At 41.0% G+C, this 19,555-nt stretch overlaps 3 protein-coding genes and 2 long non-coding RNA genes across 16 annotated transcripts in view; 2 read left to right on the top strand and 3 right to left on the bottom strand.

Annotated features, from left to right (window-relative positions):
• Positions 1 to 5: 5 nt before the first annotated feature.
• Positions 6 to 1,229, top strand: LOC125765159 (protein OPI10 homolog). The gene is made up of 4 exons (XM_049430065.1): positions 6 to 202; positions 278 to 407; positions 495 to 733; positions 810 to 1,229. The coding sequence occupies exons 1-4, from the start codon at positions 164 to 166 to the stop codon at positions 1,005 to 1,007; spliced, it is 606 nt and encodes a 201-aa protein (XP_049286022.1). The 5' UTR covers positions 6 to 163; the 3' UTR covers positions 1,008 to 1,229.
• LOC125765035 (cysteine sulfinic acid decarboxylase) lies at positions 1,207 to 3,632 on the bottom strand. The gene is made up of 4 exons (XM_049429886.1): positions 3,254 to 3,632; positions 2,602 to 2,789; positions 2,297 to 2,522; positions 1,207 to 2,226 (listed from the first exon to the last, which is right to left on the bottom strand). The coding sequence occupies exons 1-4, from the start codon at positions 3,464 to 3,466 to the stop codon at positions 1,258 to 1,260; spliced, it is 1,596 nt and encodes a 531-aa protein (XP_049285843.1). The 5' UTR covers positions 3,467 to 3,632; the 3' UTR covers positions 1,207 to 1,257.
• Positions 3,633 to 4,457: 825 nt separating this feature from the next.
• LOC125764930 (semaphorin-5A) overlaps positions 4,458 to 19,555 on the bottom strand; it is a 120,062-nt gene continuing 104,964 nt past the window's right edge. For 2 of the 3 annotated variants that reach the window (XM_049429660.1, XM_049429662.1), the window contains 6 exons: positions 8,313 to 9,029; positions 6,622 to 8,252; positions 6,384 to 6,551; positions 6,150 to 6,317; positions 5,835 to 6,061; positions 4,458 to 5,694 (listed from right to left, as the gene is read on the bottom strand). In XM_049429660.1, the coding sequence (XP_049285617.1) occupies positions 5,431 to 5,694; positions 5,835 to 6,061; positions 6,150 to 6,317; positions 6,384 to 6,551; positions 6,622 to 8,252; positions 8,313 to 9,029 (3,175 nt within the window). In that variant the 3' untranslated portion in view covers positions 4,458 to 5,430. The remainder of the gene's footprint in view (positions 5,695 to 5,834; positions 6,062 to 6,149; positions 6,318 to 6,383; positions 6,552 to 6,621; positions 8,253 to 8,312; positions 9,030 to 19,555) is intronic. The other variant, XM_049429661.1, reaches the window with a different exon arrangement.
• LOC125765211 (uncharacterized) lies at positions 10,430 to 18,192 on the bottom strand. Of its 7 annotated transcripts, XR_007418518.1 has the most exons (5): positions 17,976 to 18,042; positions 16,107 to 16,296; positions 12,281 to 12,802; positions 11,379 to 11,568; positions 10,430 to 10,667 (listed from the first exon to the last, which is right to left on the bottom strand). It is a non-coding gene; the product is annotated as an uncharacterized LOC125765211 (long non-coding RNA). The 7 variants fall into 7 exon arrangements; XR_007418519.1 differs by lacking the exons at positions 16,107 to 16,296; positions 17,976 to 18,042 and adding an exon at positions 12,993 to 13,121; XR_007418522.1 differs by lacking the exons at positions 12,281 to 12,802; positions 16,107 to 16,296 and having other exon boundaries at positions 17,976 to 18,192.
• On the top strand, positions 12,044 to 18,005 carry LOC125765205 (uncharacterized). 4 transcript variants are annotated; one of them, XR_007418508.1, is made up of 4 exons: positions 12,044 to 12,371; positions 12,894 to 15,029; positions 16,008 to 16,197; positions 17,877 to 18,005. It is a non-coding gene; the product is annotated as an uncharacterized LOC125765205 (long non-coding RNA). The 4 variants fall into 4 exon arrangements; XR_007418509.1 differs by lacking the exon at positions 17,877 to 18,005 and having other exon boundaries at positions 12,051 to 12,371; positions 12,894 to 13,907; positions 14,429 to 15,029; positions 16,008 to 16,156; XR_007418507.1 differs by lacking the exon at positions 17,877 to 18,005 and having other exon boundaries at positions 12,052 to 12,371; positions 12,894 to 14,506; positions 16,008 to 16,156.

Raw genomic sequence — 19,555 nt, 5'->3', positions numbered from 1 at the left:
GACGGGCGGGAACATTAAAAAAACACACAAGCAATGATAACACCGATCATTCGATATTAGACTGTTTTTGTGGAGCAATTACCGTATAGATTGTAAAGTATACCGAAGATAGAACATTAAGAACATCTTGTGAATATAATTAATAGCGTGTGCTGATACGAAAATGTTAAATGCACTAGGGGTGATTGTATCCGGTCGACTAGTATGTTCGAGAACATATGATGTACCTGTAGTGGCATGTGGTAGAAGATCTAACCGGTATCCGTTATTCCTCTAGGTTCAAACAGATTTCCAGCAGATAAGTGAGTCCCATTTCCTTATTACCATTCCGGATGCGGATAATGTAAACCATGTGGTGGTGTTCCTGACGGGTACCATTCCATTCCCGGAAGGTATGGCCGGCGGAGGTATGTTTTCTTCTTCTACACTGCTTTATTTTTTGTTTTAAGACCGTCACGAAGAAGGAATTACAATTTAATACCGGTCGATATCAGTTTATTTCAGTTGGCCCGATCCAAATGCACCACCGAACTGGCAGCTGCTTGGGTACATTTCCAACACGAAACCATCGGCAATCTTTAAAATATCGCAGCTCAAGAAGCTAGACGAAATTACCGGCCAGACTACGATGATGAACAATGTGTTTGGTAGCAATCTTCCGATATCACACATTGCACAAATCGGCGTGTCCATCGAGCCGGAAAGCTCGCTTGTACAGCAAACCCCCTCGACGGTAAGTAGCACGGATAACGATCTGTTTCAGTAAGTCATTCTAATCGCGTCCAATACCTTTTACAATTCGACAACAGACCACGTCGAGCACCTACTACCAGTTCGGTCAGAAGATACTGGAGAACTTTTTCAACTTTGTCACCAGCTTCTCGGTGACGCAAAGCCAAATGACACCGGCACCAAATGAAACGTTTGTCCCCCTGTCGACGATACAAACGTGGTACACCAACTTCGAGCGTAGATTGCAGCAAAATCCAAACTTTTGGAAAAATTAAAACCATTTCAGGCGAACGAGTGTACTGATTTCCAGCGTTCGAAATGGCCTTATGGGGAAGTTGGTCTAGAAGAAGATCATTCGCATCGTGCTCTTCTGAAGTCACATGTACCGATTTCCAACGGAACTGGTTTTAATCATCTTAGGTATTATCGCAAACTTTTGTAAACGTTCATTACTGCATCATAAAATTGTAAGGCTTTTGTGTTGTTTACAGTACTCATTTGTTGTATTTATGATAATTTATAATTTTAGCATTTTCTTGACAAGCAGGCTCCCTTTTGTGGCATCAAGTCCTCACCAACACGTTCGATTTCGTCAATAATGTACTGCATCGTTTCGGGCGTTGGCCGCGGATGACAAGTAACAACCATGCGGAAGAAATTACCTATCCCTTTATGCAGCAGCGGAACGTAACCGACCAGCACGGTTCCACACTTTACCATCTGTTCCTTTATATCTGCCGTAATGCTGTACAACCGTTGCCACCAATCGCTCGTCTCGTGTTCTGGTCCGGCTACTCGCATCCACGATGGCACGTACCAGAAACTTATGTTGGTATATTGAAACTCTTCCAACACCAAGCGAAAACCGGTCCTGTTTCGAAGCTGTTCGTGTAATGACCGGGCACACTCAAAGGCATTGTCGACGAGCGCTTCCAGTCCGTCCGAACCGCGCGCCTTGTACATGAGCCAAAACTTGAACGCATCTACCTTTCGGCCACACTGCACACTTTTGTCGCCCGTATCGTACGAAATGTCGTAGAACTTATCCTGCTGGAACAGATAGTCCGCCTTGGCCGCGTTGCATTCATGCAGCAGGCCACGTTCCTTGATAAGGAAAATCGAACACTGCAGTGGAGCGCCGAGTGTTTTGTGCGGGTTCCAGGCAAGCGATTGCGCACGATTAACGCCATTTAGTAGATATTTGTGACGGCGAGACAGAATGGCGGTACCTCCAAGGCAAGCGTCTATGTGTAGCCAAATGCCGTACCGTTGGCAAACATCGGCGATGAGATTAAAATCATCGAACGCTCCGAGAACGGTTGTACCGGCCGTTGCATTAACGAAGAATGGTTTCCGGCCAGAGTCAAGCACGCTCTGGATGGCTAGCTCGAGCTCTTCCGGTATCATGCATCCTCGGCGGTCACTTTTTACCTTGACCAGATTGTTCAATCCAATCCCAAGCCAGTGTACACCCTTGGTAATGCTATAATGGGCCTGGAAAGAGATGCAATTAATTGAAAATGTAAAGTTTTGCTCAGCGCAGGTTGGAAATTACGCCACGTACATCTTCGGATGTGAACACAACCAAAGGTTCCGCAAGATTTGATACACCGATACGCTTTACGTCCGGCACCGTGCGATATCGGGCCGCAACCATAGCGTACATGTTGGACATGGAACCACCTGGACAGAGGATTCCATCGCCATCACCGAAATCGAACATTCGCAAGCATTTGTCGATGACCGCATCCTCAATCAGCGTAAACGTTGGTCCAACCTCGAATGTATATCTGTTTCCAAAGGGAGAAAGAGGAATATCACAAATAAGGTGAGTTTAAGTAGAGTTCTGGCCATGCGATCTCGTCTTACTGGCTGGTATTGAGCGCCTCCGTAATCCAGCTTCCGGTCAATCCGTACGGATCGACACCGGCAAACAGTTGATTGTGGAAATGATTGTGACCGGTGCGGACAGAATACTGCAACACTTGCCGGATAATTCGTTCGACCGTTGCCGCACTATTCGGTGTCTTTTCATCCATTGGGAAGTGAATCAACTTCTGTAAAATGAGGAAAGTAGTGTCACAACGTCAACGAACGAGCATTACTTCTTTCGGATAGCTGGTTTTGGGGCCTTTATCACCTCCACATGTAATGTAATCATTATCAATCACTTGTCATCTTAGTGTCTTCTCATGTCTCTGTGCGCTTTGGGGGATAGATAGACGGTCATTTTTGTATCAACGCGGTCAATGCGCCTTATTATCTACACATCCCCAATTCGGCGGAAACATGAATTGTATTCCCACTTAGCGCACTGGAACGATATCTCGTTGGTAGTGAGGGAACACAATGACCGTCACCTTCATTTACAAGATCAAGGGAACGTCTTACCGTCCACCGCGTAGATGTTTGCTGAGAGCTCTCGTTTACGCTCTCTTCTGCGTGCAAATTCTCGACAAACGCATGCGCACAAAATGACACGCAAACGATCTCCAGGCGATCGACAATATTTATACCTTACCTGTAAATCGTCCGGATATTCAAACGTAACCACCGGCTTCTGGTGTGTCTCGGGACCAAGGTAACCCTCGTCAGCCAGCACTCGGAATACATGTTCCAGAATTGTCCACTCATCTTCGGCCCTAAGTGGACCATTTTTCGGTGTTGAAGTATGGCCGTTTAGCTGTACCTCAACTTGCTTTTCCGACTCACAGTTTCTGTTGTCTGAGGCCATCGTTTTGCTTTAGAGAATCACCTTTCCTTTGGAGATTGGACTCCAGATGCACTGCACGCACTGCACTGTGTTCGGTAGCTCGACAACGTCTGGTGTTCGATCTATCACGATTTCTCGTTTTCACCGTGCTACTTATCGGTGCGACAAAGCGGCTGTTCAACGAAGAAGACAAAATGTGGTGGTGGAGACGCGCAGTGCAGCGTGTTGTCGCGTGGTTAGGGACGCTCTACCGCAATACTCTGCTAATCAGCTGAACGTTCTCTCCATGGATCTTCTCTCAGTGCGTACGAGGTATGTTGTTTTCTCTTTTTTTTCGCGGACTATTACGCGGGCGAACCGTAATGCCGCAGCAGGTTTGTTATGGCTGCGCAAACGCATCGCCGTGAACGGGCGATAACGGAACGGGTTGACCGGGTCCGGGTTGTTTGGTGGGTAATACTTGTTTCACAACGGAAATGAAACCTCGAGCATTAGAAATGCAGTGAAAATGCATTGCGAGAACTAAACAGAACCGTAATTAAGCTCGTGCCATAGTTTAGTATTGCAAATTTACTATCAGTCAGCGATAGTGAATGTATAAATATTGATTTTGTGATTAGCAAAAATTTAAACAGAAATACCACCGTAAAACTTGATACTTACCCGACAAAGAATCTTACAGGCTCCCCGGGCTAGCCCGTACCAAGGAAACGACTGATATGTTTGTATATTTTGTTTTGTGTGGTTTTTTGTTTTAAATGCATTGTTCTGATCATAGATGCGTCACAAATCTGGAGGTTAGTTCTTTATAAAAGATGAACAACCTATTGGGAGGATGATCCTCGTTAATTTTTTGTTTTCCTGTTCCCCTCAATGGATGATCGCGTCGTTATGGATGCGGGTTTGGAACAATTATTTCCATTTGTAAACAAAAAAAAACACAAACAAAATACTTTTATTTTCCATAAACAAAATTATTAGTAGAGGTCTTTCGTAAAGGAAAACCAAATCATTTTCACTGCTGGTTTTACGTTTTATTTAGAACTGTTTTGATTGCTGTAACATTGCTTACTACACATTTTACTTGGTTTATCACTATATTTAAGTCAACGTCGAAATATCGAACACATCGTTAGTGGAAGCTTTTTAACAACGCTTAACCGAAATGCTTTAGGTTTACCTGTCTACACGTTCTGCTTCTAAAATCTACACACTGCGCTTACAACTGTCTTTTAACGCTTAAGTCTTTTTGAATTGTTTCGTTTTGGCCCTTCTTCTCTATGATTATCCGTTTCGACCGATGCCAACCGAAGTGTTATGTTATGCCCTTCCGTAATGTTAAACCACTTCCCTAGCGCTGGACATCATTGTCGACAAAAAATGCTACGGGTTCTACTATTGCTACTGCTCAATATGAGCTACTGTTGTACTGTGCGACCATTAAACACTGCACCCGACACGTGGATAAGATTTCCCTGTACCGAGCAGTATAGAAGGCAGCATAGACTCATTTAAAAAAAAAAACTTAAAACAACATTATCTACGAGCTAAGTCTTTTCTTGTTTACAATTTTAAAAAAAAATTACTTTAGAGAGGTTTCGCTACTTGCTTTTCTTCTGTAACAATTTAAAAACATAAACGACAACGTTACACTATTTAACTGGTTAGCTTACAGCAAATTGTTTGTTAATTTGTTTGACGATCGTACGAGATAAAGACAATTATACTAATGGCACTCATCGGCATTGCAAAGTTCTATCTTACCGCAATATTACATCTACACACGCACATGTTGTCGTGTTGCGCTAAGTAAAATCCGAATACTTTCTGTTAAAAGCTAGTGTCAATCTTTAAACGCTTTCTAAAAACAATCCTGCTACGGTTATGCAAAAAATGGCCAACATTCTTACACCTTGCAGTTCGGTACGAATCGCTCAGCCAGATCGCTTGACTGTTTAATTTCCATCCACCAGATCGGCGTTCGGTCAGTACTTGTCTTCGTCCATTTCCAGCTGGCGGGCATGTCGGATATTGTTGGGACCGTGAGAATTGCGCTTGATTGTGGCCGTATCGGTTTCGTTGAACGATTTCGACAGTATCTTCGGTGTGTTATTACCCAGCGGGCCACCGTTCACGTTGATCGATTTCACCAGCGTACCGGTGCCGTTGGAAAGCTTCGATCCACTCGCATCGTTCCGTGAACCCTTGAAGGATGACTGTCGTTTCGGCTTGTGTCCGCTATCGGTGTACTAGAAATGGAGTAATGGGAGTATGAATTAAATCTTTCGCTTTCGTTTCATCAAACTCAGCTGCTCTAAATGTGTTAGATCTGTCTAGTAAGCGATTATAAGCAAAAGAGGGAAAATTAAAAAAAGGGGGGTCAAATTACCATTAAATCCATACTAACATCCTTGGTCGGTAGTGACGAGTATTGGTTGGGGTAAGAACCGTAGCACGGCGAACCCTGGATCGCTTTCAGGCCTTTCTTTTTCTTGTTCATGAAAACGACAGTACCGGCTATACTGACACCACAGCACACTAGCATCGTTACCAGGATAGCGATCAAAATGGCCGAAATGGATGACACGTACACGGCAGCCGGTGGCAGTGGAACATCTGTTGTGGAACGAAAACCCGCGGGAACACAGATTAGTACGACGGTCTGCTAAGCTGTTTGTTATAAGCCGGTAATATATGTGCTTACCATTTGCTTGCTCGATGTTACACTTGCGCAGTTCCCGATCACTGCCCTGGCACATAAGCTCCCCGGTGGACGAGACGGAATGTGGCTGCAGACAGGTACGGGTGCGGATCTTCTCATTGTCCGAATTACACGGTAACCATTCGCTCCACTCGCCCCATCCAAGGAATGCTGCAATACGCGCAAACGCATTAGTTGTACACTATGGAACGCTGATTTTGGTGCCTTTCTACTTACAGTCACAGCTCGGCATATCGCAGCTTTCGTACTGGACGCTTTTACCTTCGCAATCGTTTTCCGGCGTAACGCTGCCCGACATCGACAGACATTGGCGCGATCGGGACCGCGTGCCAGTACCGCAGCTAACCGAACACGGTGACCAATCCGTCCAGCATCCCCATTCGCCTGTAAGAAACAACAACACATATTGATCCAGTATTCGTGCGTGCCACCGTACGGTAGAAAACTAATTTACCTCTACATGGTTGCGTGTTGCACGCTCGTCGTGTCTTGTTGAAACCAACGCACTCCAGCTTTTCGCAGGTTCGTGTGCGATGCTGATAGCCACCACCACACGACGCACTGCACGGACTCCACGAGCTCCATTCGCTCCATCCATCGTCACCGTCATCACCACCCGCCAAACCCGTCGCAAGCGCGTTCGGATCAATCGATCGCTGACAGGATCCATCCGCCTGGCACACGCGTACCTCTTCCTTCGGTGTAATCTTGAGCAGAGCTGAATCCGCTATCGGAGCTTTACAAGTAAACCGGAATCGCTTCTCCACGTACCCACCATTCGGCACTGTTCCATTGGCCATCGTTAACCACGGTGTCCAAGTGCCCGCCTTACGCACATCTGGACACGGTTGTGTATTGCACACCTCGTAGTCAAAGTGACAACCCGAACAATCCATTCCTCCGTTTTGCGGTACCGGATTGTCACACTTGCGCCGACGAATCCGGAATCCGCCACCACACACGGCACTACATTCGCCGAAATCACCGTACGGACCCCAGCCTCCATCGACGGGCGGTTGTTTCGGTGCCGGACACGGTGGAAGATGCGAGCAGTAAATTTCAGCCCGATCCGGTCCCACACATACACGTCCACCGTGCGCTGGCTTTGGGTTGCCACACGTACGCCGACGTGTCTTCACCGCCATACCACAGGTTTGTGAGCAAGCCGACCAAGCTGACCATTCCGTCCATCCGCCGTGCACGGTACAGTTGGTAACGGCAATGTGCATACCAGTACATCCACGACCACCATTCTTTGGTGGTGGATTGTTGCAGGTACGCGTCCTGCACAGGCAACTGTCGGCATTGGGACCGAAGTCTTCACCTGTCGCACTAGCACCTCCTGCCGATGCCTGCCCAGGTGATTGGGCACATCGGAACCAACCGGACCATGCCGACCAACCACCATCGACCGGTGCTGTCAGCACGGGACATTCGGTCGCATTCTGTACCCAGTACCGGGCGAGTGTATCACCGTTCGGAGCGATCGTACACGCTTCCTGCAGCTCGTTCCATCCACAGTACGGATCCATCGAGTTCAGGCAGCTCGTCCGCGACAGATGACGGCCGCAATGATTCGCCGGAATGCGCATGAGTGCTCGCTCCGTACCAACATAAAGCGATTCCGTATCCTTCACGTACTGCATCACCTTGATGCGCGTTTCCGGACGTTCTTCCGGTTGCCAGATTTCGATCACACACGTATCCTTGGTGCGGGGCAATACCGAGATCTTCTTGATCGTACCAGCGTCTGTCGCGACGTAGATGATGTGTACACGCTCATGCAGCTTGGTGGGAATGATATCGATCGCAATGTGGCTCAACCGTTCCAGTGCTGTGTGGTACAGTGGACGTCCCGTGATCGGTTGAATAGCTTGATCCATCAGCTGATATTTGGAGGATTCGATCAGCGACATGTGACGTCCAGTGGCACCTGCACCGCGACACTCGTAATGATCCCGATTGCTAACTTCCTGTCCGCGCCAGGCAGCTCCTTTCGATTCCTGATACTTGAAGGCACCGTCAAATGCGCTTTGTATGGCAGACATGTTGTACGCACAGATGGCTGATCCGTGGATGCTATTGCTGTGAAAGACAAACGAAGTATTAGTATTGCACATGGGAAAACATCTCAAATACACTTACTCTGGAGTGGTAAAGGTCGCATAGAGAACTCCTTCATCCTGCGAATACACCATACCCTGCACCTCGTTGTAGTAGAATGGGTAATTCCCGGGCAGCGAGCAGTTTAGACGTGCCTTCACAAAAGACGTCCAGTTGTCCTTCAGAATGCCTAACGTACCACCGGGATCATTCTTGCAAACGCGTGCTATCCGCGAGTAGATGATCTTCCCGCAGTTCATATACTCTACTGCAGCTTCCCGCAGCACGAAATAAATAAATCCACCATGCTCAAAACTCCCGGCAAACTGTGGTTCGTTCAGCCAGAGAGAATTGTACTGGACGGTGCGCAAGATGCGTGAATTATTCTCCAAAATATCCGATCGCATAATGGCGGAATCGAGCCCGGAGAAATCAGTTGCCGAACCGACGAACAGTTGACCCGTTTCGGATATTAGTGCGGTCATGTTAGCGTTCGGATTGAACGGACATTTGGCCACACCGTCATCGTTTCTGGTCACCGAAAGGTCCTCCATATGGCGTACGGTGCACCGTGGATTGAAGGCGTGAGTACCACAGGCGTACAGCTGGCTACCGAAGTTTTGTAACACCATCACGTAGTTATGGCAGGCCTCCTCCGTTTGACCCTTCTGTACGCATAGACCATGCATACTGACCGGCACCTCCCAGGGTGCTCGCTCGATCTCTTCCAGACCCATTGAAAACCGGAACAGATTATCTCTGTTGAAGGGAAGAAGTGACAAAAGGATAATCGTTAAAAAGTGGCGCTTAGTATATTAGAAATGTTTAAATTTTACGTGCTTTTCTGCAGATTTAATCAATGACTTAATTACTTGGTTAATTACCATAAATTATTGGAGTATCTTTAATAAACACATGGAAAAATAATACTACTTCAAGGTAATAATTACTACTGATATTGAGGATCCAAAATATCCTCCACAACTTCAAACTCTATCATCACCAAAACGTCCACTCACAGGCACGTTCCATATAATGGTGTGTTTGGTACCATTTCGGTTCCTTTTGCTAACTGCCTACCCATGAGCGCGTCTCGAGTCAATTAAAATGTTATTTTCTTCACTTTATTTCGTCTAACACGCGCTCCAAAGGTGACGCATTTTAGCAGCTTCCATAACGATCCATCATTGAAACGGACCGCACCGTACCTTGATGGCGACGTTTTGGTCCAAAACCATAAATCGCCACCATAAAGTGTGCAAATAAAGTTTGGTTAAGTTTATAAAACGATGTATGCGTGAAGCACACGGTGGATGGAAAAAATGGCTTTAATATTGAACGTAATAGGGGTGGGACAAACAAAACGAAAAGCGCACAAAAAAGCGTCACCGAATTTTTGCGAATCGACCAAACGCCCACACACGGAACGTCGCCATGAAGGTGCGTTTTTGGGTAAATCGTACACTAGGGGAGCTGTTGTTTTGACTCAAAAAGGAAATCGATCGAGTGCCAAAACGAGGAAGGGTGCTCGAGAAGAGAAGAGAGATGGTTTATGTTGTTAGCTTTATTTTTTTTTGTTGGCCTCGTAGGTGTGGGATCACCTTTAGTGTGGTGTGATTTTTGGAGGCGCCAAACATTAATGATTTCCCATGTTTAATTTTAATGCCCCTATACTGGGAAAGGTCAAAGTGGAGTTGTTCGGGTTTTTTGGTGCGAGAAGATAACTGCAAGATAACGAAAATCATTTGATAACATGCTTCTTTGGCATTAAACAAAACGGAGCACACTTCAAGCAGAAGATTGCCTATCAAAATTTGAAATGGAAATGAGACGATGTGGCTTCTGCTTGGAGGGGAAACGATGATTATTAATGAAACATTAAGCGCAAGCAATATTACCATTAATATTATTATAGCTGGTTCACCGAATATCGCTTCTGTTTCTTTTAAACATATTTATTTTAAACATATTTTAAACATATCACATATCATTGGGTATAAGAATATTGACATGTAAAACTTGACTATTAAATCTTGTGCAAATCTCGACAGTAATTAACAGAGACAAAAGAGATTTTCGCAAAGTGCATAAGGCTTAAAATAAAAAAAATATATATATCTATAAATTTGTCAATCTCCTAAGGCTCATTTTTGCACCAAGTTTTGCCTATAACTCGGTCGGTATCCAACGGATCGCCAATCTTTAACCTGTGGTCGATAGATGGCACCAATGGCTACAATTTCTTCTTGGACGGCCATGCCCTCAGATGTCTGTGCCAGAAGATATTCGAGGAACCAGGTTCCATACCCTGTTTGAGAAAATGTAAAATTTTCTTCATTTTTGCACCAAGTTTTGCCTATAACTCGGTCGGTATCCAACGGATCGCCAAACTTTAACCTGTGGTCGATAGATGGCACCAATGACTACATTTTCTTCTTGAACGGCCATGCCCTTAGATGTCTGTGGCAGAAGTTATTCGAGGAACCAAGTTCCTTACCCTGTTTGAGAAAATGTAAAATTTTCCTCAGTTTTTAGCAATGTAGCAAAAATTTTAAATGTGATATATTTTGATGGGAATTTGTTGCAATAAGTTTCTTTTCACTTAAATAGTGCTTTAAATTAAAAAAAGAATAAAAAATCAGAAAAAAATTTCAAAAAAATTTTCCACTCGAAAATTTCATAAGGCTTACCCCTTACGATTTTTTTGGGAAATTTTGCAAAAAAAATTAAATTGTTTTATTTTAATGCCAATGGGTTGCAATGAGTTTCTTTGCACTCTAATAATGCCTGAAATAAAAAAAAGAGTAAAAAATAATAAAAAAATCAAAAAATTCAAAAACAAATGAAAATTTTCCTCATTTTTGCACCAAGTTTTGCCTATAACTCGGTCGGTATCCAACGGATCGCCAATCTTTAACCTGTGGTCGATAGATGGCACCAATGGCTACAATTTCTTCTTGGACAGCCATGCCCTAAGATGTCTGTGCCAGAAGATATTCGAGGAACCAGGTTCCATACCCTGTTTGAGAAAATGTAAAATTTTCCTCATTTTTGCACCAAATTTTGCCTACAACTCGGTCGGTATCCAACGAATCGCCAAACTTTAACCTGTGGTCGATAGATGGCACCAATGGCTACATTTTCTTTTTGGACAGCCATGCCCTTAGATGTCTGTGCCAGAAGTTATTCGAGGAACCAAGTTCCATACCCTGTTTGAGAAAATGTAAAATTTTCTTCATTTTTGCACCATGTTTTGCCTATAACTCGGTCGGTATCCAACGGATCGCCAAACTTTAACCTGTGGTCGATAGATGGCACCAATGACTACATTTTCTTCTTGGACAGCCATGCCCTTAGATGTCTGTGGCAGAAGTTATTCGAGGAACCAAGTTCCTTACCCTGTTTGAGAAAATGTAAAATTTTCCTCAGTTTTGAGCAACGTAGCAAAAATTTTAAATGTGATATATTTTGATGGGAATTTGTTGCAATAAGTTTCTTTTCACTTAAATAGTGCTTTAAATTAAAAAAAGAATAAAAAATCAGAAAAAAATTTCAAAAAAATTTTCCTCTCGAAAATTTCATAAGGCTTACCCCTTACGATTTTTTTGGGAAATTTTGCAAAAAAAATTAAATTGTTTTATTTTAATGCCAATGGGTTGCAATGAGTTTCTTTGCACTCTAATAATGCCTGAAATAAAAAAAAGAGTGGAAAAAAATAAAAAAATCAAAAAATTCAAAAAAAAAATAAAAATTTTCCTCATTTTAGCACCAAGTTTTGCCTATAACTCGGTCGGTATCCAACGGATCGCCAATCTTTAAGCTGTGGTCGATAGATGGCACCAATGGCTACAATTTCTTCTTGGACGGCCATGTCCTCAGATGTCTGTGCCAGAAGATATTCGAGGAACCAGGTTCCATACCCTGTTTGAGAAAATGTAAAATTTTCTTCATTTTTGCACCAAGTTTTGCCTATAACTCGGTCGGTATCCAACGGATCGCCAAACTTTAACCTGTGGTCGATAGATGGCACCAATGGCTACATTTTCTTCTTGGACAGCCATGCCCTCAGATGTCTGTGGCAGAAGTTATTCGAGGAACCAAGTTCCTTACCCTGTTTGAGAAAATGTAAAATTTTCCTTAGTTTTGAGCAATGTAGCAAAAATTTTAAATGTGATATATTTTGATGTGAATTTGTTGCAATAAGTTTCTTTTCACTTAAATAGTGCTTTAAATTAAAAAAAGAATAAAAAATCAGAAAAAAATTTCAAAAAAAATTTCCTCTCGAAAATTTCATAAGGCTTACCCCTTACGATTTTTTTGGGAAATTTTGCAAAAAAAATTAAATTGTTTTATTTTAATGCCAATGGGTTGCAATGAGTTTCTTTGCACTCTAAAAATGCCTGAAATAAAAAAAGAGTGGAAAATAATAAAAAAATCAAAAAATTCAAAAAAAAAAATGAAAATTTTCCTCATATTTGCACCAAGTTTTGCCTATAACTCGGTCGGTATCCAACGGATCGCCAATCTTTAACCTGTGGTCGATAGATGGCACCAATGGCTACAATTTCTTCTTGGACGGCCATGCCCTCAGATGGCTGTGCCAGAAGTTATTTGAGGAACCAGGTTCCATACCCTGTTTGAGAAAATGTAAAATTTTCTTCATTTTTGCACCAAGTTTTGCCTATAACTCGGTCGGTATCCAACGAATCGCCAAACTTTAACCTGTGGTCGATAGATGGCACCAATGGCTACATTTTCTTTTTGGACAGCCATGCCCTTAGATGTCTGTGCCAGAAGTTATTCGAGGAACCAAGTTCCATACCCTGTTTGAGAAAATGTAAAATTTTCTTCATTTTTGCACCATGTTTTGCCTATAACTCGGTCGGTATCCAACGGATCGCCAAACTTTAACCTGTGGTCGATAGATGGCACCAATGGCTACATTTTCTTTTTGGACAGCCATGCCCTTAGATGTCTGTGGCAGAAGTTATTCGAGGAACCAAGTTCCTTACCCTGTTTGAGAAAATGTAAAATTTTCCTCAGTTTTGAGCAACGTAGCAAAAATTTTAATTGTGATATATTTTGATGGGAATTTGTTGCAATAAGTTTCTTTTCACTTAAATAGTGCTTTAAATTAAAAAAAGAATAAAAAATCAGAAAAAAATTTCAATAAATTTTTCCACTCGAAAATTTCATAAGGCTTACCCCTTACGATTTTTTTGGGAAATTTTGCAAAAAAAATTAAATTGTTTTATTTTAATGCCAATGGGTTGCAATGAGTTTCTTTGCACTCTAAAAATGCCTGAAATAAAAAAAGAGTGGAAAATAATAAAAAAATCAAAAAATTCAAAAAAAAAAATGAAAATTTTCTTCATTTTTGCACCAAGTTTTGCCTATAACTCGGTCGGTATCCAACGGATCGCCAATCTTTAAGCTGTGGTCGATAGATGGCACCAATGGCTACAATTTCTTCTTGGACGGCCATGCCCTTAGATGTCTGTGCCAGAAGATATTCGAGGAACCAGGTTCCATACCCTGTTTGAGAAAATGTAAAATTTTCTTCATTTTTGCACCAAGTTTTGCCTATAACTCGGTCGGTATCCAACGGATCGCCAAACTTTAACCTGTGGTCGATAGGTGGCACCAATGGCTACATTTTCTTCTTGAACGGTCATGCCCTTAGATGTCTGTGCCAGAAGTTATTCGAGGAACCAAATTCCTTACCCTGTTTGAGAAAATGTAAAATTTTCCTCAGTTTTGAGCAATGTAGCAAAAATTTTAATTGTGATATATTTTGATGGGAATTTGTTGCAATAAGTTTCTTTTCACTTAAATAGTGCTTTAAATTAAAAAAAGAATAAAAAATCAGAAAAAAATTTCAATAAATTTTTCCACTCGAAAATTTCATAAGGCTTACCCCTTACGATTTTTTTGGGAAATTTTGCAAAAAAAATTAAATTGTTTTATTTTAATGCCAATGGGTTGCAATGAGTTTCTTTGCACTCTAAAAATGCCTGAAATAAAAAAAGAGTGGAAAATAATAAAAAAATCAAAAAATTCAAAAAAAAAATGAAAATTTTCCTCATATTTGCACCAAGTTTTGCCTATAACTCGGTCGGTATCCAACGGATCGCCAATCTTTAACCTGTGGTCGATAGATGGCACCAATGGCTACAATTTCTTCTTGGACGGCCATGCCCTTAGATGTCTGTGCCAGAAGATATTCGAGGAACCAGGTTCCATACCCTGTTTGAGAAAATGTAAAATTTTCCTCAGTTTTGAGCAATGTAGCAAAAATTTTAATTGTGATATATTTTGATGGGAATTTGTTGCAATAAGTTTCTTTTCACTTAAATAGTGCTTTAAATTAAAAAAAGAATAAAAAATCAGAAAAAAATTTCAAAAAAATTTTCCTCTCGAAAATTTCATAAGGCTTACCCCTTACGATTTTTTTGGGAAATTTTGCAAAAAAAATTAAATTGTTTTATTTTAATGCCAATGGGTTGCAATGAGTTTCTTTGTACTCTAATAATGCCTGAAATAAAAAAAAGAGTGGAAAATAATAAAAAAATCAAAAAATTCAAAAAAAAAAATGAAAATTTTCCTCATTTTTGCACCAAGTTTTGCCTATAACTCGGTCGGTATCCAACGGATCGCCAATCTTTAACCTGTGGTCGATAGATGGCACCAATGGCTACAATTTCTTCTTGGACGGCCATGCCCTTAGATGTCTGTGCCAGAAGATATTCGAGGAACCAGGTTCCATGCCCTGTTTGAGAAAATGTAAAATTTTCTTCAATTTTGCACCAAGTTTGTCTAAGTTATTCGAGGAACCAAGTTCCATACCCTGTTTGAGAAAATGTAAAATTTTCTTCATTTTTGCACCATGTTTTGCCTATAACTCGGTCGGTATCCAACGGATCGCCAAACTTTAACCTGTGGTCGATAGATGGCACCAATGACTACATTTTCTTCTTGGACAGCCATGCCCTTAGATGTCTGTGGCAGAAGTTATTCGAGGAACCAAGTTCCTTACCCTGTTTGTGAAAATGTAAAATTTTCCTCATTTTCGCACTATATTTTGCCTAGAACTCGGTCGGTATCCAACGGATCACCAATCTTTAACCTGTGGTCGATAGATGGCACCAATGGCTACATTTTCTTCTTGAACGGTAATGCCCTTAGATGTCTGTGCCAGAAGTTATTCGAGGAACCAAGTTCCTTACCCTGTTTGAGAAAATGTAAAATTTTCCTCAGTTTTGAGCAATGTAGCAAAAATTTTAAATGTGATATATTTTGATGGGAATTTGTTGCAATAAGTTTCTTTTCACTTAAATAGTGCTTTAAATTAAAAAAGAATAAAAAATCAGAAAAAAATTTCAAAAAAATTTTCCACTCGAAAATTTCATAAGGCTTACCCCTTACGATTTTTTTGGGAAATTTTGCAAAAAAAATTAAATTGTTTTATTTTAATGCCAATGGGTTGCAATGAGTTTCATTGCACTCTAATAATGCCTGAAATAAATAAAGAGTGGAAAATAATAAAAAAATAAAAAAAATTCAAAAAAAAATGAAAATTTTCCTCATTTTTGCACCAAGTTTTGCTTATAACTCGGTCGGTATCCAACGGATCGCCAATCTTTAACTTGTGGTCGATAGATGGCACCAATGGCTACATTTTCTTCTTGGACGGCCATGCCCTCAGATGGCTGTGCCAGAAGTTATTCGAGGAACCAGGTTCCATACCCTGTTTGAGAAAATGTAAAATTTTCTTCATTTTTGCACCAAGTTTTGCCTATAACTCGGTCGGTATCCAACGAATCGCCAAACTTTAACCTGTGGTCGATAGATGGCACCAATGGCTACATTTTCTTTTTGGACAGCCATGCCCTTAGATGTCTGTGCCAGAAGTTATTCGAGGAACCAAGTTCCATACCCTGTTTGAGAAAATGTAAAATTTTCTTCATTTTTGCACCATGTTTTGCCTATAACTCGGTCGGTATCCAACGGATCGCCAAACTTTAACCTGTGGTCGATGGCTACATTTTCTTCTTGAACGGTCATGCCCTTAGATGTCTGTGGCAGAAGTTATTCGAGGAACCAAATTCCTTACCCTGTTTGAGAAAATGTAAAATTTTCCTCAGTTTTGAGCAATGTAGCAAAAATTTTAATTGTGATATATTTTGATGGGAATTTGTTGCAATAAGTTTCTTTTCACTTAAATAGTGCTTTAAATTTAAAAAAGAATAAAAAATCAGAAAAAAATTTCAAAAAAATTTTCCTCTCGAAAATTTCATAAGGCTTACCCCTTACGATTTTTTTGGGAAATTTTGCAAAAAAAATTAAATTGTTTTATTTTAATGCCAATGGGTTGCAATGAGTTTCTTTGTACTCTAATAATGCCTGAAATAAAAAAAAGAGTGGAAAATAATAAAAAAATCAAAAAATTCAAAAAAAAAATGAAAATTTTCCTCATATTTGCACCAAGTTTTGCCTATAACTCGGTCGGTATCCAACGGATCGCCAATCTTTAACCTGTGGTCGATAGATGGCACCAATGGCTACAATTTCTTCTTGGACGGCCATGCCCTCAGATGTATGTGCCAGAAGATATTCGAGGAACCAGGTTCCATACCCTGTTTGAGAAAATGTAAAATTTTCTTCAATTTTGCACCAAGTTTGCCTAAGTTATTCGAGGAACCAAGTTCCATACCCTGTTTGAGAAAATGTAAAATTTTCTTCATTTTTGCACCATGTTTTGCCTATAACTCGGTCGGTATCCAACGGATCGCCAAACTTTAACCTGTGGTCGATAGATGGCACCAATGACTACATTTTCTTCTTGGACAGCCATGCCCTTAGATGTCTGTGGCAGGAGTTATTCGAGGAACCAAGTTCCTTACCCTGTTTGTGAAAATGTAAAATTTTCCTCATTTTCGCACCATATTTTGCCTAGAACTCGGTCGGTATCCAACGGATCACCAATCTTTAACCTGTGGTCGATAGATGGCACCAATGGCTACATTTTCTTCTTGAACGGTAATGCCCTTAGATGTCTGTGGCAGAAGTTATTCGAGGAACCAAGTTCCTTACCCTGTTTGAGAAAATGTAAAATTTTCCTCAGTTTTGAGCAACGTAGCAAAAATTTTAATTGTGATATATTTTGATGGGAATTTGTTGCAATAAGTTTCTTTTCACTTAAATAGTGCTTTAAATTAAAAAAAGAATAAAAAATCAGAAAAAAATTTCAAAAAATTTTTCCACTCGAAAATTTCATAAGGCTTACCCCTTACGATTTTTTTGGGAAATTTTGCAAAAAAAAATTAAATTGTTTTATTTTAATGCCAATGGGTTGCAATGAGTTTCTTTGCACTCTAATAATGCCTGAAATAAAAAAAAGAGTGGAAAATAATAAAAAAATCAAAAAATTAAAAAAAAAATGAAAATTTTCCTCATTTTTGCACCAAGTTTTGCCTATAACTCGGTCGGTATCCAACGGATCGCCAATCTTTAACCTGTGGTCGATAGATGGCACCAATGGCTACAATTTCTTCTTGGACGGCCATGCCCTTAGATGTCTGTGCCAGAAGATATTCGAGGAACCAGGTTCCATACCCTGTTTGAGAAAATGTAAAATTTTCTTCATTTTTGCACCAAGTTTTGCCTATAACTCGGTCGGTATCCAACGGATCGCCAAACTTTAACCTGTGGTCGATAGATGGCACCAATGGCTACATTTTCTTCTTGAACGGTCATGCCCTTAGATGTCTGTGCCAGAAGTTATTCGAGGATCCAAGTTCCATACCCTGTTTGAGAAAATGTAAAATTTTCCTCATTTTCGCACCAAGTTTTCCCTAAAACTCGGTCGGTATCTTGTATCGGTATCGGTAAGCTAAGAAATTAGCTGTTTTTAGGGAAATTTAGCAATATATATTTTTAATATTTAGCAATATTATAAAAAAAAAGAATAAAAAATCAAAAAATAATAAAAAAAAATCTATACATTTGAACTTGCTTCAACAATGTCGGTATATACAACACGTTTGGCCATCTCGCTAGATAAATATAGCCCACTACATACAGGTGTTCCATGTGTTTCGGAAGCTATTTTCTCGCTATCGGCTCGATTAAAAAAGTAAACAAACGTTGCACGAAAAAGGTCAACCAACCATGAAGTCGCGCCAGAATCGCAAAATTGTTTTGGAAAATTGAGCTGCTATTGTCGCGACAATTACTAAGCACGTAGTGACAGGGTTAGATTCTCTTGATTTTTTCTATGTTGTAACTTCAAGATCACTGTAAGGCATTCAAATTGCCTTAAAACAAGTCGTCTAATTTCATCACAAACACGCATGAGGAACGATTGCATTGTACCTAAAAAAACTCCTGAAGTTTTACTGGGAAAATATAATAATTTGATTTATTACCAATTAATGTCACAAAGCAGCACGTTATCCATTTTAAATGACACAACCGATCAAAATTTTCCTTCTGAACAAACGACTGCTTCACTTTTATCCTGCTGAACCTCGTCACTATCGCTACCGGGTCACTTATTTGGCGTAATGTGCTATTTAAAATAGCAGCAGTAATCTTTGTCCCAACTCCAAACAAGGAACACGGGTGCGATATCGTATGCAAATCGAAGAGCATCCATTTAGACAAATCCCGTAAGTAATCAAACCAATTTGATGGTCACAATTTATGGACCGAGTGGGGCGAATACAAAGTGTGTCTGTGAGCTTAGTTTGCCCCGGTGGCGTGACACGTTGGATTGTTATTTTGAAAATGCAAATCTACACCATAATCTCCAGATGAACAGGTGGTGTACGTAATGGGGGTTGAGCTTTTGTAAAAATGATCCCACGGGTTGAGTTTGTGAAAGGTGAGGGAATAAAAAATTGACTTAAAATACTTTTTGTACCTGTTCAATATGCATTCTGGACAATGCATGATAGTAAAATAAATTTAATTTCGATGTCTGATGAATCGGAACTATGTCTTCTCGAAAAGTATCTTCTGGAGCCATTCGTTAGGCACGACAAAGCAACATCATCCTACGCGAATGCTTAATTAAGGAAAGATTTCACCCCCAAAAACCTCACTCACTGTGTCAACCGAAAGGACGTGTAAAGTGTCCGTTAATGCCAGACCTTCCTTTCTTCCTACCAAAAGCATTACGGCATTAAGATTACCATAAACAAGCAAAACATCGTCTCAAGTCCATTACATTCATCTGGTGCAATATTACGCCCCGATTCTGTAGCCGCCAACAGGACTGGAAT

The sequence above is a fragment of the Anopheles funestus genome, chromosome 2RL, assembly GCF_943734845.2.
Source record: "Anopheles funestus chromosome 2RL, idAnoFuneDA-416_04, whole genome shotgun sequence".
Lineage (NCBI taxonomy): Eukaryota > Metazoa > Arthropoda > Insecta > Diptera > Culicidae > Anopheles > Anopheles funestus.
The sequence above is the reverse complement of the archived record's forward strand: the minus strand, read 5'-3'. Positions and strand labels throughout refer to the sequence as shown.